At 61.4% G+C, this 15,351-nt stretch overlaps 1 protein-coding gene and 1 long non-coding RNA gene across 9 annotated transcripts in view; one reads left to right on the top strand and one right to left on the bottom strand.

The window, feature by feature from the left end:
• PITPNM3 (PITPNM family member 3) overlaps positions 1–14,907 on the bottom strand; it is a 60,691-nt gene extending 45,784 nt beyond the window's left edge. For 2 of the 8 annotated variants that reach the window (XR_003142082.3, XM_025461999.3), the window contains exons 1-2: positions 1,868–2,067; positions 1,166–1,261 (exon numbers count right to left, since the gene is read on the bottom strand). Coding sequence is in view for 7 of the 8 variants with exons in the window: in XM_025461999.3 (XP_025317784.3) it covers positions 1,166–1,261; positions 1,868–1,979 (208 nt within the window). In the remaining variant the exon portion in view is untranslated. Of the gene's footprint in view, positions 1–1,165; positions 1,262–1,867; positions 2,069–14,793 lie in introns of those variants that run through there. The other 6 variants (XM_025462001.3, XM_025462003.3, XM_025462002.3 and 3 more) reach the window with 6 other exon arrangements.
• On the top strand, positions 2,228–3,057 carry LOC125755106 (uncharacterized). The gene is made up of 2 exons (XR_007410716.1): positions 2,228–2,338; positions 2,850–3,057. It is a non-coding gene; the product is annotated as an uncharacterized LOC125755106 (long non-coding RNA).
• Positions 14,908–15,351: the final 444 nt, after the last annotated feature.

Here is a 15,351-nt window from a genome sequence, read left to right as displayed (position 1 = left end):
CTGCACATGGCAAGGGGCTCTCATCTTGCCAGGGAAACCCCCATATGAGGTGGGGTGTGCATGGGGGAGTCACGGGGGAAGGCTACAGGGGAGGTCATGGGGGAGGTCATGGGGGAAGGTCATGGGGAGGTCACAGGGGGGTCACAGGGGCAAGGTCATGGGGGGTGGTGGCAGGTGCAGAGGGAGGTGCAGCCTGTGGGGTAGGGGCAGGATGTGCCCACAGCTGCTGGAGGGAAGCAGGTGAGCAGGCCCTCAGCACTGCCCGTCACCTGCCATCCCCACCGTCCGGGAGCACCCACCCTGGTGAACTGCAAAATATTTGAAATAAAAGTGTTCTGAGCATCAAAATATTGACAGCACTGTTGTCACACTGTCAGCCGGTTGCCACGGAGAAGCAGCCCCACAGCCACTGCAGCCAGACACCCACGGGAGGCAGCACGTGAGGCCCAGCTGGGCCGGGGAGGGCTGGGGAGGCCTGGCACCCGGGCCCTGCTGCCCTGAGTTGGAGTCTTCCCCGTTTCCAGAGGTGCAGAGCTGACGGGGAACCCGAGGCACCGCAGAGGCCACGTCCCCAGGGTCCCGCTCAGGCACAGTCTGTCTGCCTTTCAAGACCGTGTTCGGCCAGGTGTTTCAGAGCTGCCACCCCAGGAGCGAGCAGATGCCTGGACGTGGTGACTTCCCAGGGCGGGGCCGGACGGGCAGTGAGGACCGGCCCTGGGTACAGAGGAGGCCTCAGTGCATCTCGTCCCCGCCCACTCAGGCCGGGCAAGCGTGGCCGTGGGGACTCTCCCTCGGACATTGTGGGCAGACCTGCCGCCCACCGGCACCGCCTCCTTTCCTCGCCTCCATCCCCACGTCCCCCCAGGGCCTGGTCACCAGCTCTGTTGGCACCTGGGCCATTGCACTGGGTGGTGTCGCTTCCCCTGCGGGAGCCTGTCTTCCTCCAAGTCCCGCCTGGTCCCCCTCTCCCCCAAACCCCAAGCCCACAGAGGATGGTGCCCATGCCCCACGGCCGACGAGAAAGGCAGAGCCCCTGCCCTGGGGATGCACGGGTCGGTACATGTGAGTGTGGGACATGGTGCGAGTGTGGGACATGGTGGCCCCAGGAGAGACGCCAATGCTCATCAGGGATCCCTCTAATGATGGGGCGAGGGCATTCACTTACCTCTGGCATCAAAGAATTCATCGTCAGAACTCTCCACCGAGTCGCTGAGGACAGTTCGAAGGTGCCAGGGGGCACCACCACCCGGGGGAGGACCACCTGCCAAGGGGAACACACTCATTAGCCAGGCCTGAGCCCGTGTCCCTGCGTGAGGCCCCACGTGGCCGAGACCAAGGCCAGACTTCCCAACCCCATCGACGCCCCATGCCTCGCTAACCAGCCAGACACTGTGCTTGCATTCAGGCTCCAGCTCCTCCAACAGGAGGGAATGAGCGCTCCCCAAAACCGAAACTGGAGGCAATCAAGAGGCCCCCAAGGTGGCCCGGGGCCAGAACGCACAGTGGGCCGTGCTGCGTGGACACGGTGTCAGCCGGTGGGAAGGGGCTCTGTCCACAGTGGCCACTCAGCCACCTGCTGATGTGAGACATCCAGGTGGGCAGGACAGGCCCCACGGCCCAGGATGTCACACCGGGCCCAGAACACGTCTTCCCACAGGCAACGTGCTTCTGTGTGTTTCCCCGTTGCAGGCAGGCGACAGGCCCTGCCCAAGGCCATCGGGAGGGCGAAGGGGCCGACACAACTGCGTGTGCAGGCCTGGACGGCGGCCTCGGCAGAAACACAGGCCCCAGTGTGTGTGTGGGGGGGGTTGAGCCTGCCTGAGCTCCACTTGCGCCCCGTCCTCTTTCCACAGCCTTGGCTCCCCACCTACAGTGCCCACCGCAGTCCGCCCTGAGCTCCAAGGATCCGTGTCAGCCTCTTGGGGGGCCTGGGGCGGCCACTGCTGGATCACCCGAACCATCCACAGAAGCCAGGCCATGGCATCGGACCTCCTCAGGGCCCTGGATGGAACCAGCCGGTGCCCAGGGCACCCTCCACTGGGCAGACCCACGAAGGGCTGGAGATGGCAGGTGGGCGAAAACCTGTCAATGCTGAAACCACAAAGGTGCTGGGGGGATGCTCCCAAGAAGCTCACAATCGACAGTTGACCATTGAGCCCTGGCAACACTAGGGCCTGGATGACACCCCAGCATCTGTGATGCAAGGGCTCCCCATGTGTGGATGTGGCCACATTGCAAAAACACAGGGGACTCGGGCGGCTGCTGCTTAAGAGCTCAGGGCTGAGGACAAACAGGATCCCAGCTCAGCCCTCGTCCCCAAGAAGCTGTGCACCGGCAGGTGAGCCCCCCGCCCCTCTGCTCCTCAGGGCCCCGGCTGTGAGGTGAGGACATGCATACCCACCTCAGGAGCCTGAAAACCTCAAACCAAGGCCTCGGTGTGCTCACCAGCACATTTTTTCACACATTAACATCTTTAAAACCAGAGCATGTCTTGGGGCACCCAGGGGGCTCAGCAGTTGAGAATCTGCCTTTGGCTCAGGGCGTGACCCCAGGGTCCTGGCATCGAGTCCTGCATCGGGCTCCCCAGAGGGAGCCGCTTCTCCCCCTGCCTCTGTGCTGGCTCTTTCAAATAAATAAATAAAATCTTAAAGAAAATATAAAAACCAACTCGGAGCATGTCTTACATAACAGCACATCGTAGTTCATGGCTGGTCCTTGGGTTACACGAGCTTGAGCTGCACAAGTCCACTTACACACGGTCCTTTCGATAAACACAGGTGTTTTTCCTCTCAGTAGACTTCCTTACGTGTTTCTTAATAACATTTTCTTTTCTTTGGCCTGACCCACAGCGACTACAGCACATAGTGCATACGACACGCACGACACAGACTCATTGGCTCTTTATGCTCCTGGTGAGGCTCTGGCTGATGGTGGACAACAACCAGTGAGATTCTGGGGAGTCAGCAGTCATCTGTGGGTTTTTGACCATGCAGAAGTTAGCACCCCAGGCGCCCATGGAGTTCGGGGCTCAGCTATAAATGGTTTTGCTTATTCTTCCTCGGGGTTTATAAAATAATCATGTATCTTAGGCATTGACTGCACCTTAGATTGTATGGAAAACAGTATGACCGTCAGGCACACGGAGCTTGCCATTGCTCAGGTGTCAGCCCCGACCAGCAGGCACACGTCTCGTTTCTGTGCCTCAGTTTCCCCATAGGCACAATGAGGAACCTGACAGAGAACCTCCCTTTTCGATTCTGGCTGGTGTTGGGGAACCTGTCCGCACATGCAGCAGATGCCAACGCACAAGTGAGAGGTGTGTGCTCTCCCTGGGCATGGCTATGGGGACACAGATAGCCCCAGGGAGCCCGCAGCAACCCCGCTCCCCTGCAGGACCTGGCATGGGTCCCTGCCCTGAGCCCAGAGCCTGGAGCACACACTGTTCTGTTCCTGAAGGGCAAGGTCAGCCCTGTTGGCCCAGGGACAGCACCTCCCACCCATTCCCTCCACCTGCCCGACCCCTTCACCACCTGACCCCCCACCCAACCCACCACAAACTCCCCAACACACACCCTTCCTGTTCCCAGGCCCTGGATTTACTGCCAACTCATGAACACACACTGTGGCTGGGAGCCAGGCCAGAAGCTCGTCCCAAAGCCCAGAAGTGACCTATAGGTGCGACACTGGGTCTGACCCATATTCCCCATGGGGAACCCTAGACACTCTTGATTCTGGTCACTCACTGTGGGCAGTGTGGCAGACTGGTCCAGGCCCTGGATTGACTGCAAGGATGCGCCAACACTGAGCATTTTTAACATGGAAGTGGGCCTGGTGCCCTGATGTGAGTGGAGGAAGTCCTAGCTAGCGCAGCAGGACAAGAGACAAAACAAAAGGTACACACTTGGAAGGAAAACCCCAAATTCCTTCCATTCTCAGATGGCATCACTGTCTATATGGAAAATAAGGGGTACCCAGGGGGCTCAGTCAGCTAAGCGTCTGCCTTCAGCTCAGGTCATGATCTCATGGTCCTGGGATCAAGTCCTGCCTTGGGCTCCCTGCTCTGCGGAGAGTCTGCTCCTTCCCTCTGTGGCTCCCCAACCCCCGTTCATGCTCATGCTTTCTCTCTGTCTCAAATAAATAAATTTTTAAAGAATATTTTTTAAAAAGCAACTCCACCAAAAATATGACTGGAACAAGTAGTTGAGTACAGCAAGATTCCGGACACAAGACCAATATACAAAAGTCAATGGCACTCTTGCTTATTATCAACAAAAAACCAGTTTGAGATGTTTAAAAACAACACCATTTACAGTATCAGCAAAAGAAACCCCTCCCTACTGAAAATGCAAAAAGAAGTGTTTATGTATAAATCCAACATGTATAGAGATTTATGTGATTTACGAAAGCACACAGTCATTTAAAAATTCATGGGCGTGACCCCAGGGTCCTGGGATCGAGTCCCACATCGGGCTCCCCGCAGGGAGCCTGCTTCTCCCTCTGCCTGTGTCTCTGCCTCTCTCCGTGTCTCTCTCATGAATAAATAAATAAAATCTTTATTAAAAAAAGAAAACTTTAATAAAAAAATTAAAATTCTTGCTGAAGTCACACTAACGTTATGTGTGTTCCTAGTCACAGATACTAAAAAGTATAGAAACTACCACATGCACTAGATTAATATGCAAACATCCGTCGCTAGGCAGATTGACCGTGGTCCTCAGGAGCAAGCGCCAGGTGGTGAGGACCGTCCTACTGTTCCTGTTATTTGGGCCCTAAGTGTTGAGTGTGGCAGCCGAGTGCAAGCGCCAATGGGCTCCCCGGAAGCTTGACCCGAGTCTACCTGGCTCCTGAGCTTGAAGCGCGAGGGTTCAGGAGAAGCTCCCAGCTGTGGCGGCCCTCGCACCCGAATGGCGCACGCTCTGCCCAGGAGACAAGGCCGGGACATTGTTGCCACCCCCGCCCCAGCACACACGCACGCACACGTATGTGCGCTCCAGCCCAGGGAAGGAGAAAGGCTCCAGACATGTGCCTCCTGCAGCACCCCTACCACGTCCTGCCTCCCGTCCACCATCACCCTAGGTCACCACCACACTGATGACACATGTGACAGGCCAGGCTTTGTGGGGGTCCAGCTGGAGGGCAGGGCTGCAGGGAAGCTGGGGGGCTTCTTCCCGCTGGAGGCGGGCAAACAGGGCAGGGGGGCTCGGGTGTCACATGGCTGCCCATCCATAGGCACCACACAGGAACTGGGGACACCGTGGCACATACGGGGGATGGGGTGGGGACCTCGCAGAGCTGACATCCTGGGCGGGGGGGGCGGGACGGGGGAGGCCAAGCAGGGAGGAGGAAGTGACCTGGAGAAAACAGTATGTCCCCCTCCCATCTCTGCTGTGCCCCCTTCCCCACGCATCTGACAGTGGACTCAGGGAAGGAAGGACAGACAGACACACAGCGAGGCACTGACAGAGTACTCACACAGCGCCACTCCGTTGGAGAGGAGACCCTCTCCTCTGGACAGAGTCACTATTTGAATTTCTTTTCAAAGGTATGTTTGTCTTGTTTACTGTTATCCTCCTTGTTTTCAAAATGCATTCCTGCATCAGTTTTTGGTTTTTATGTTATTTTTTTAAGACTTTATTCATTTGAGAGAGCAACACAGAGAGAGTAACAGAGAGAGAGAGAGAGAGAGAGCACACAAGTGGGAGGGAAGACAGGCTCCCCACTGGGCAGGGGCTGGGCAAGGAGGCCAATGCATGACTTAACCCCAGGACCTGAGGTCATGACCTGAGCAGAAGGCACACACTTCACCCACGGAGCCCCCCAGACATTCCCCCCCCCCCCCGCATTGGTTTTTAAATATACACTATAGGTTCGTTCAGATGTGCTATAAATCCCACCCTCCTCTCAGGCCGGGGCTGCTCCAAACAGCCTCTGGTAAGGGGGTGCACGGGCATCAGCTGCCCATGCTTCTGGAACGCTTAGCAGCACGTGTCACCCAGCTTCTGTATGGGGGGTGCATGCTTCCTCACATCGTCCCACAGGCTTTAAAACAAAGTCACATGTCACAAAGGGACACAGTGGCGGGATGACATGGCAGGATGTGAGGGGCCTTCCCGAAGATCTGTCCCTCCATCCTTGAGGAGGAGCCAGGCACACCCAGCGTGTGTACACACTCACTGCTGCACACGCACGCGTGGGACATACACGCCAATGTTCTCAGACGCAGGAACCACAGGGGCAGGGCTGAGAGGCAGACAAGGACCCATGTGGCCGGAGCCAGAGGTGGAGGAGAGACAGGGGTGAGAAGAGGCAGGGCAGGGCCTGCTGCAGACGGGGCCTCCCCACCCCGAGGCCATCACCTGCATGCTCAGAGACATGGGAACACAGATGCCTAGAGGGCCAGGGAGTCTCCTGAAGCTTGGGGTGGGGCACACAGTTCGGGGGGCGTTTAAAGTCTGGGCCCCACGACCCCAGAACAGTGAGGATGAGCTCTGTGCCTGCTCTGGGTCCAGCACAATTGTTTGGCCAACGAGCAAATGACTAAAAGGTGACCTGTGGAGTAACTGGAGCAAGCCAGACACCCTGCGGGAAGTTGCCTAAAATAACCCTAACGGAGCCCCCGTGTCCCCATCCTACAGCTGACACACATGCCATTATCGACACAAGGTCACGGAGCCGGTAGGCGGTGGAGGCGACCCTGGAAGCCAGGCCCATCCACGGGCTCTGCAGGTCCATGTCTGCGTATCCTCGTGTCTGTGCAGACATCTGAATGTGCAGCTGCGTTCCCTGGAAAGTGCCATCCTCCCAAGCCCCTCTCCCTCCCCACGCCTGTGCTGATGACACAGCCACGCACACGCTCCATGCACCCCCTCCCTGTCTCTGCATCACACACACAGCAGTTCACGGGCACGGGCAGGAACTTCCCGGAGAAGTTAGCACACAGGCCATGGAGCAACAGAAGCTGGCTCCCTGGCACCACTGCAGGTCCAGGACGGGAACACGAGGGAGTCAGGGAGAGAGCTAACCCACTGCTCCCGGCCCCGGGACGCAGCCTCTGGGCCCAGCCCTAGCAGCGCAGAGCAGAGAAGGGGCAGCCTGGCCCTGGGCCAAGTGCCAATGCGGCACCCCACGGGTGTGCACAACATGTCTCGGACGCAGGGGCCCCACAGGCTGGAGGCCCGGAGGCCTTCCTGGGGAAGGGGCCCCCACTGAGTCTTCAGGACAGGGTGGGCTGGGTGGGCAGGAGGAAAGATGGAAGTCAAAGCAATCAGGCCGTTTGTATGAGAAGCTGGATCTAGAAGCTTCTCCTCCAGGATCGGAAGTGTGGCTAATCAGAGGAATGAGGGCCCCAGGTGTCTGCAGTGATTGGCCATGCTCTGCAGGTGTTCAAGTCACACCCGCCGACTCCCAGGCCTCCTGGGAGCCTCGTGTGCCTCTGGGCAGCCCGGTTGGGGGGGTGTCCGGCCCTGGGCCTGCTGCCCAGCCCTGCCTCATGCTGCACCGAAGCCAGGTGGGTGCACGGCCTCCGATGGGGCCTCAGCAGACATGTGATCCACTGTGGCTCACTCAGGGCCCTTGTCCCCAGTCTCTCCATGTGTCACACACAGACACATATGCACACATAAACACACACAGACACACATATACACAAGCAGACATGCACATGCACACAGACATGCATATGAACTGCACATGCATATGTACACATGAATGCATACGCATGCACATAATACATGCAGATACGTGCACATGAACACATGCATGCACACATGTGCACACACAAGCACACATACGTGCAGGCACATGTCCATGGTTATGTACACACATGCACTATAAACACAAACATATATGGCCACACAAATATGTGCTGATATTCACATATACATGCATGAACGCACAAGTGCACACACATGCACACAGACATGCATATGAATGCACACATGTGCATATGCACACACAAATGCATACATGTGCAAATATGTACACGTGCACATAATACTGCAGGTGCACACAAACACGCATGCACATGTGTGCACACAAAAACACATGGATAAGTGCATGCACAGATACACACACACATATATATACATGAACATGCACATGTGCGCACACGTACGAGAACAGCAGGTCCAGGAGCTCTCATTCTGTCCACATGGCCCGCTGCAGGGGACACCCTGGAGCCACCCCTGGGGGAGCACCCACCGCACCTGTCGTCAGACCTCCTCTCTGGGTCAGGAGAGGCTGTGGGGCCACCAAGGAGGGACGCGAGGCCAGTAGAAGCCGCGGAAGGAAACCAATGCAGGTTGGGGGTTGGTTGCTATGGAAACATGTCCTAACTACGTCCCAAACTGCTGTATGCGCCACTGATGAGCTTATGGGCCAGGCTGTTTCGGGGACATGCGGGGAGCCTGGGGAGCCTGTCTGCTGGAGCCCAGATCCTAAAGGACCCTGTAGAGATCCGGTATCTGGGCAGCCAGGTGGCTCCATGAGGGCAGGCGTGGACCCCAGGCTGCACAGTGACCCTGACACATGCCACATGCCCCCACCCCCAGAGCAGCAGGCCACTGGCAGGGTCACAGCCGGGGTCACAGCCCTGGGCACACTGCAGGCTGTGGCCCGCAGCTCCAACCACATCGCAAATGAAGCCACATCCCCGTGGCGGACCCTGCTGCAAATATGGCACCATGGAGCCACAGCACCAGCCACGGCCTTCCGCCTGACATTGGCCGCACTGGCCCCAGGCACCGCGGAGGGGCACGTTCTCTGCTGACGCTGCCTTCTCTCCAGCAATGTCACACGATCCAGGGAGCTGCATGGTCCGTGAGGCCCCCGCCTGAAGCCGAGGACAGACGGACCCGAGGAGGAAGCCAGCCTGCCTGGCCCCAGGCCTGGCCAGAGCAGGATGAGGACCCCGGAGTTCCCCCACAGGACACAGGTGGCCAACCAGCTACTCTGAAAAAAATATGCTTCTTGAAGACCTCTTGGTATCTCATAAATTTACCATTTAAATACCCATTAATTACCTTATTTAGGAGATAATTAGTGATTAATAGTTTTGGTTACTGCTGTACCTTCTCAGCTCTGCCCTTTTGTCTCCTGATGGTCCCGAAGTGTTTGAGGCGGGTCTCCCCAGACGTGCCCCTCTGTCTTGCCACTCTTGCTCCACAAGGGAAAGGCTTTCTCCTCCCGCTCAAGGGAGCTCCTGTGGCACCTGTCACTGTGCCAGTGACAGCTCTGCCACCTGCGGGCTTCCCCCAGCGGGGGCGGGGGGCCTCACAGCTGCAGGAAGGTCCCCCGGTGTGACCCCAGGAGCCCCATGGGGAATGGGAAACAGGCCCATGCCCTGGGCACCCACAGGGGCCACAGAGGATGCTGTAGGCCCCACCTCCACACACCACCCATGCTCTGCTGGGGCACCGAAGGCTATGGTCGCCTGAAGCAAGTCACCGGGAGCAGCCCCGGCCAAGGGGACCCCACGTGAGCCGTCTGACCACCTGTCGCCTCAGGTTGCTCCCGAGCAGGGGTGGGGCCCAGCTGCCTCTGGCCTGCAGGCTCCCCATCTGGTGCCAACTCATGGCACCAGGAGCCAGCGGCCAGGACCCTGGAGGCGGGGCTGCTCAGTGCTCCCGCGGCTGTTCCAGAAGGAACAAAAAGACAGCAAGGGATAAACACCCCCCACACACGTACTGGGCAGTAATGGGAAAGCTGAAAATAGCACTTTTTACCACCAGGGATGACTCCAGAGTTGCTCATCCGGGACCAGCCTCCCAGGGGAGGGAAGCCTTGGGCCCGGTCAGTGGGGCGACCCGGCAAGGACGACACGGCCTGGGCACTTGGGGCCGTCCAGACAGATAGCAGCGTCCACGAGGTGGTGGGCAGCCCCAGACGTGCTGCACCTGCAAGGACAGGTCCCTGGGATGGCCCCCTAAGCCCACCCCAAGGCCCGCACCCCGCAATCCGTCCCCGAGCGGCTGCCACGCAGGTGACGTGCCTCACAGCAGACAGCTCCACTCCAAAGAGGCCTCGGATCCACAACCCAGCACCCCTCCCGGACAGAGCGCAGGTTTCCATTTCTGCATCCAGCCCTCCTTTGGCATCCTGGCTCCCAGATGGCTGGTCCTCCCCTCCAGGACGATGGGGTGTCTGGGAAGAGGGTGCCTCCCCCACACAGGCGGCTCTGCAAACATTAGGGCGACCATCTCCAAACAAGACGGGCTCCACAAGTGCTCCGGGGACCCACCCCTGCGGGTCAGCCCCATGCCCCATGGCTCCCGGCCTGGAGCAGCACCTTCCCGAGAAGCCTGGGAACAGCTTGACGCCCAGGTACCGGGTTTCCCGCAGCACCTGCTCCTGGCCACCCTGACCGCACACACTGATCCCCCTCCAGCCACAGAGTCTCCCCTTCCCTGTCCCCCAGCCTCAAGTGGAGCCTGATGTGGCCACATAGGCCCTGAGCGCCTCAGCGTAAACCCCATAAATGCTGCCCTGGGGACAGCCCAGAGGCGGTGGGCCGGGGGCCATGGCAGGAGGCTCCCCCCACCCACATGTGTACCCCGTGGGTGCCGTGGCCACACAGCTGTGTGGGCGGGCAGCGGGCGTGGGGCCCTGGAGGTGGCAGTTACCTCCAGAGTGACTCATTAAGGCTCTGTTCCTTTGCAAAAGGGGGTACAATTTAGCATTTTCTTTCTCTTTAGAAAACAAGAATTTTAAAGCTGGGAGTAGAGAGGATTTGAGGGCGTGGGGGGGGGGGGTTGGGATCTCATGTGATTTCCAGGCTGTTGTGCACTCTCAGCCCCCTCCCATCCCAGCCCTTGGTGGGGGTACCGGTCACCCCTGCCCGGCCTGGCTGCAGACCCCCAGGACCAGCCAGGGGCATGCCCCCTCCACACTGGGGGCCCCGAGGGCAGGAGAGGAGCGGGGAGGAGACCCCCAGGCACAGGCCAGCAGGGCCGGGGGCCGAGAAAGGAGAAAAAGCAGCCCTAGAGCAAACTTACAGCAGGTCCTGGCTCCCAGCTCTTCCCCTCCCCGTCCAAACCCCCTGGTCACCGCTGAGGACACTGAGGCCTACAAGGACTCATTAAGGTGAGCCCGGATGGAGCCAGCGGCCTCTCTGTCCTCTCCGTGATGCAGCCTAACTGCCAGGGATGTGTATCCAAGCAGGGACGAAACCCCCATCCTCCTCCAGCCTTGCCTCTGGCTTCGGGGGCTCCCAGGATGAGACACTCTGTCCTCCTGGGGCTTGGCGTCCTCATCCACAAAGTGGGAGGAACACAGAGCCTCCCCCACGGAGACACACTCGAGCCAATGCGGAAGGAGCAGGTGACATCACGCACGTGCCAGGGTGTCCCCTCGCCCCTGGGCTGCCCGCCACAGCACCCAGAACCCACGGGGACATCCCCACTCCCCACAGAGCATTCACACCCTGTCCTCGGTGAAAAAGGCCCCAGAAGAGGGCCCTGAGTTCCCCAGCCTGTTTCTGGCCCTGCTAACTCGAAGGTGGGACCGGAAACTCCATGCCCCCCACCCCCACAGGCCGCACATTCACACCTTCTGGCCAGCCCAACGCGGACTCGGCCCCAGCAAGGGGGGGGTCCAGCCGTAAGCTCACACTCTGGGTCCTCCCCGAGGACTTCCCAACACCTGCCAGGGGAACAAGGGCCCATTGTGAGGACAGGGGCTTCCAGGCCTGAGAGGCAGGCAAGGGGGGGCGCTCAGCAGAGGAGCAGGAGCTGCAACACCTTCAACGCTGCAGGGAAGTCCCCGAAGGCTTCCTGAAGGCAAAATTTCAGACAGGCCTTGAGCCGGGACACTGGTCTCCGATTCAGCCCCTGTGTTGGCCCTGGGCCCCCAGGAAGGGGATCCTGCAAAGCCATCCTGGCACCCTAGGGCCTGGGAGCTTCCCCATGTCCACAATGACGAGGATGACAACTACGGGGTCATGCCTGGAACCCCCTGCCATCTCCCAGGGTCCTGGGAGCCCCTCCCGTCCTCCGGGAGAGCTGGCCTCCATGAGATGTATCCCCTGCGGGATGGGTTCCCTGCCTATCAATCCCTTGCGAGATCAGTCCCCTGCCCACACAGCCTGCCAGCACCTCCCCCAAGAGCTGAGCCAGCACCTGGAGCTCAGAAACTGGTTCCTCCGGCCTGGACGGCCCAGCCCTGCCCAGACGAGGTCCCAACCGCGGGCACTGGCGACACTGGGGTGGCGGGAACAGAACAGCCCCTCCTATGAGCCAGCTCTGCTGGCCAGTCTCGCCCCCTCACAGTGGGTGATAGGGCCACCAAACACCCAGGCTTCTCCCCTGTCCCATTCCCCACTGCTGTGCTTCTTCCTGAGTTCTTCCTGCCCCCACCCCACACACCCCTCCCAGGCCTGCGCCCTTGGGTGCCTCCAGCCACCCTCTGGGTCCTCGCCCTCCTGTGCCCCTCCACACACACCTCTTCCTCTGTCCGGCCCGACCCCAGGCCTGCCCGGCGCCACCTGCCTACCCCAATTCAGCAGCCTAGAGACCGCTGGCCTTCACTGAGCCTTACCGCCTGTGGCCTCACTGCCCACAGGTAGCCCTGGCGCAGAACACGGGCCCTCCCCGCCTCCTCTCTCCTCTCCAGACTGGGTGCCTGCTGGGCACCACCACAGGTCTGGCCTGGGAACAGGTAATAACTTGTGTGGGATCTGCACTCTAATCCACGCAATCCCTTCTGGAAGTACCTGGATTCTCCTGGCAAAGTAGAAGTCCTTCTATGGCCTCCTTCAGTGACGGTCACTGGCTGGCTGCTCGGGCCGCATACTGCGTGAGCCCAGGAACACCACTCACCTGCCCACAGTCACACCCTGTGCTGGCTCCACAACCCCTGGCTCTCCTGCCCCCCACCCCGCAGGTGTCCGGCCAGTGTTCAGGGGGAATGTCTCATAGGCCCCTCACACCCACAGCCTCCACCTCAGCCTTCAGCCTCCCTTGGTCCTAACGTCACCTCCCTTGTAGACCGTCGCCCTGCCTGTCTGCAGCCGGCAGTCCAGAGCAGCCAGCACTGTGTCACGGCCCCACTTTGAGCCCCTGTCCTCAAGGATGCCTCTGTTCCAAAGCTTCACCTGTGCAGCTTCCCCACATACCATCCCAAGAGCCGTTTTCAGGTCAGTAGGCTCAGGGCCTGAAGAGGCCCGGGGACATCTACAAAATGCAGAGTTGCCCGGAAGGGCTGGGCACAGTCCCATCTTGCTGGGTCCCTGGCTGCACAGAGGAGGGGTCAGCGCTGCCTGGAAGGGAAGGGCCACACTCAGCACTGAGGCAGGAGAGACGAGATGGAGCAGCACAAGGTGCTGATGCCCCAGGCAGGGCGGCTCTCCACTTGTCCCTAAAACAGTCCCGCGGACTCTCAGCCACGGCAGAGCAGGGGCCGGACCGCACTCCCTGTCCATCTGTGGGGGCCACCTGACTGGGCAGTGACAGAGAAAGTCCACCACGTACCACCCTCCGAGTCCCACAGACCCGGCTCTGCACCCAGGCTGTGCCCACACTCTCTGGGCCACCTTAAGGAGCTGTCTCTCTGAGTATCTGTTTCAGATGTCTTGGGTGGGGGGTGGCTGGTGAGAACCATCCCCCCCCACCCCAGCACTCTGCATGTGGCCTGGAACGCGTTGGCTGCTACTGTAACTACGGCGCCCCGGCAGGTGATCCATGCAAGTGCACACCCATACACACACAGGCTGGGGGTGGTGGGCGGACACACGCCCTGCCATGTGCCCTCTGGGAGCAGCGGGGGCGGGTAAGGCCTTGGGCTCTCACAGGAGGGAGGGACACAGCGTTTCCAGCTGGCCTGGTGTCATCTCCCGGTGCCTCCCACAGCTCCTCAGTGAGAAGGAGGTGTTCAGATGGGCTCCACATTTGCTGTGTCCCTCCCCAGCCGAACTCCTGGGGGCCCTAAACCACATGCCCAGCCTGTGCACAGGGGTGCCCATGGGGCGGCCATGGATTTGCACAGGGCCTGGGGTGCTCACACTGAGTGTGCGTGTGTACAGGAGAATTCATACCCATTCCAGCACTGCTGCTGCTGGTGGGTAGAGGGGTGGGGTTGGTGCCAGACCAATGCCGAGTCCCGGGGGATGGCACAGCACCTGCCAGCATCACAGGCTGGGGAGGAGTTCATGGTGGACTCACACATGCCAGCCCCGCCAGCAGGCCCTGCTGAGCCCACAGTGTGCGGCTAGCCTTGTGGGCGCCCCCACCCCGGGGCCCAGCGAGGGCACCTCCGGATCCCTAGGGCCCAGCTCCGGGCCTGACACACAGCGCGTGGGGGTGAATGAACGCCCGGCTGAATGAATGAAGGAACGAATGCTGCCGCCCACTGCCTCTCACCGCCCACGGGGCCCCAGAGGAGGCCCCACCTTCACACCCCCACCACCCTGATGCTCTGTCCCCGGGGTTGGCTCCCAGGCGGCGCGCGCGCGGAGCACCCCTCCTTCCCGAGAAATCTGGGTCTCCTGACGGAGCTTGCGGGGGAACCGCCGCGTCCCGGGGAGAGCGCGCTGCAGGGCAGGGGGCGCGTCCAGGCTGCGCAGGGGGCGTGGGATGGAGCGGCGGCCCCGGGGCAGCCCTGCGGCGCCCGCGCCTGGGGGAGGGGGACGGCCTGACCGGCCCCGGCCCCCCCCCCCCGCCCGCGGCGCCCCTCCCGGCGCCTCTGATGCCGGGGGTGCAGGAAGGACGCTGGGCGCTCGGCCCTCCCCGGAACCTCCGCCCACCTGCGCGGGGGCTCACCTGCGCCCGCGGCCCCTCCCCCGGCCGCCCGCCCTGCCCTCACCTGCGCGGCCCGCCTGGGCCATGTCCCGGGCGGGGGCTCCGGCTGGTCCCCGCGCTCCTCGCCGCTCCGGCCCGGCCCCGGCCGCCCAGCTGCCTCCGGCCGAGCGGACTCCGCGCCGCGCCCCGCGCCCCGCGCCCCCGCCCCGTGCGCCTCGGCCGCCGCAGCCGCCGCCTCGCGGCTCCCTCCCGCTCCTTAAAGGCGCCGAGTGGCGGCGGCGCGGCCGGGGAGGGGCTGACGAAGGGCCCGGCGCCGCCTCCCGCGCCGGCGCCCCGCACCCCTGCCCGGCCACCACCGCAGCGCGCGGGGGGCGCACACGCGAGAGGCCCTGCGGCGCGGGCGGGGACGCGGGGGGCGCAGCGCCAGGGGACACCCCCGCACCCCCGGGCCAGACACCAGCGGGGGGGGCGGGGCGGGGGGGCAGAGGAGGCTGAGACCCAGGGCCTGGCGCGGGAGAGACACGGAGCGGCGGGAGGGGAAGAGGGGGAGCCCCGGATGGTCGCCGGGGAGACAAGGCCCTCCCTCCCAGAGCCCCCGCGCCCGGGTCCGGGACCTTCCAGG

Source organism: Canis lupus, chromosome 5 (assembly GCF_003254725.2).
Source record: "Canis lupus dingo isolate Sandy chromosome 5, ASM325472v2, whole genome shotgun sequence".
Classification (NCBI taxonomy): domain Eukaryota; kingdom Metazoa; phylum Chordata; class Mammalia; order Carnivora; family Canidae; genus Canis; species Canis lupus.
Note: the sequence above shows the minus strand (reverse complement) of the source record. Positions and strands in the feature narration are given on the sequence as shown.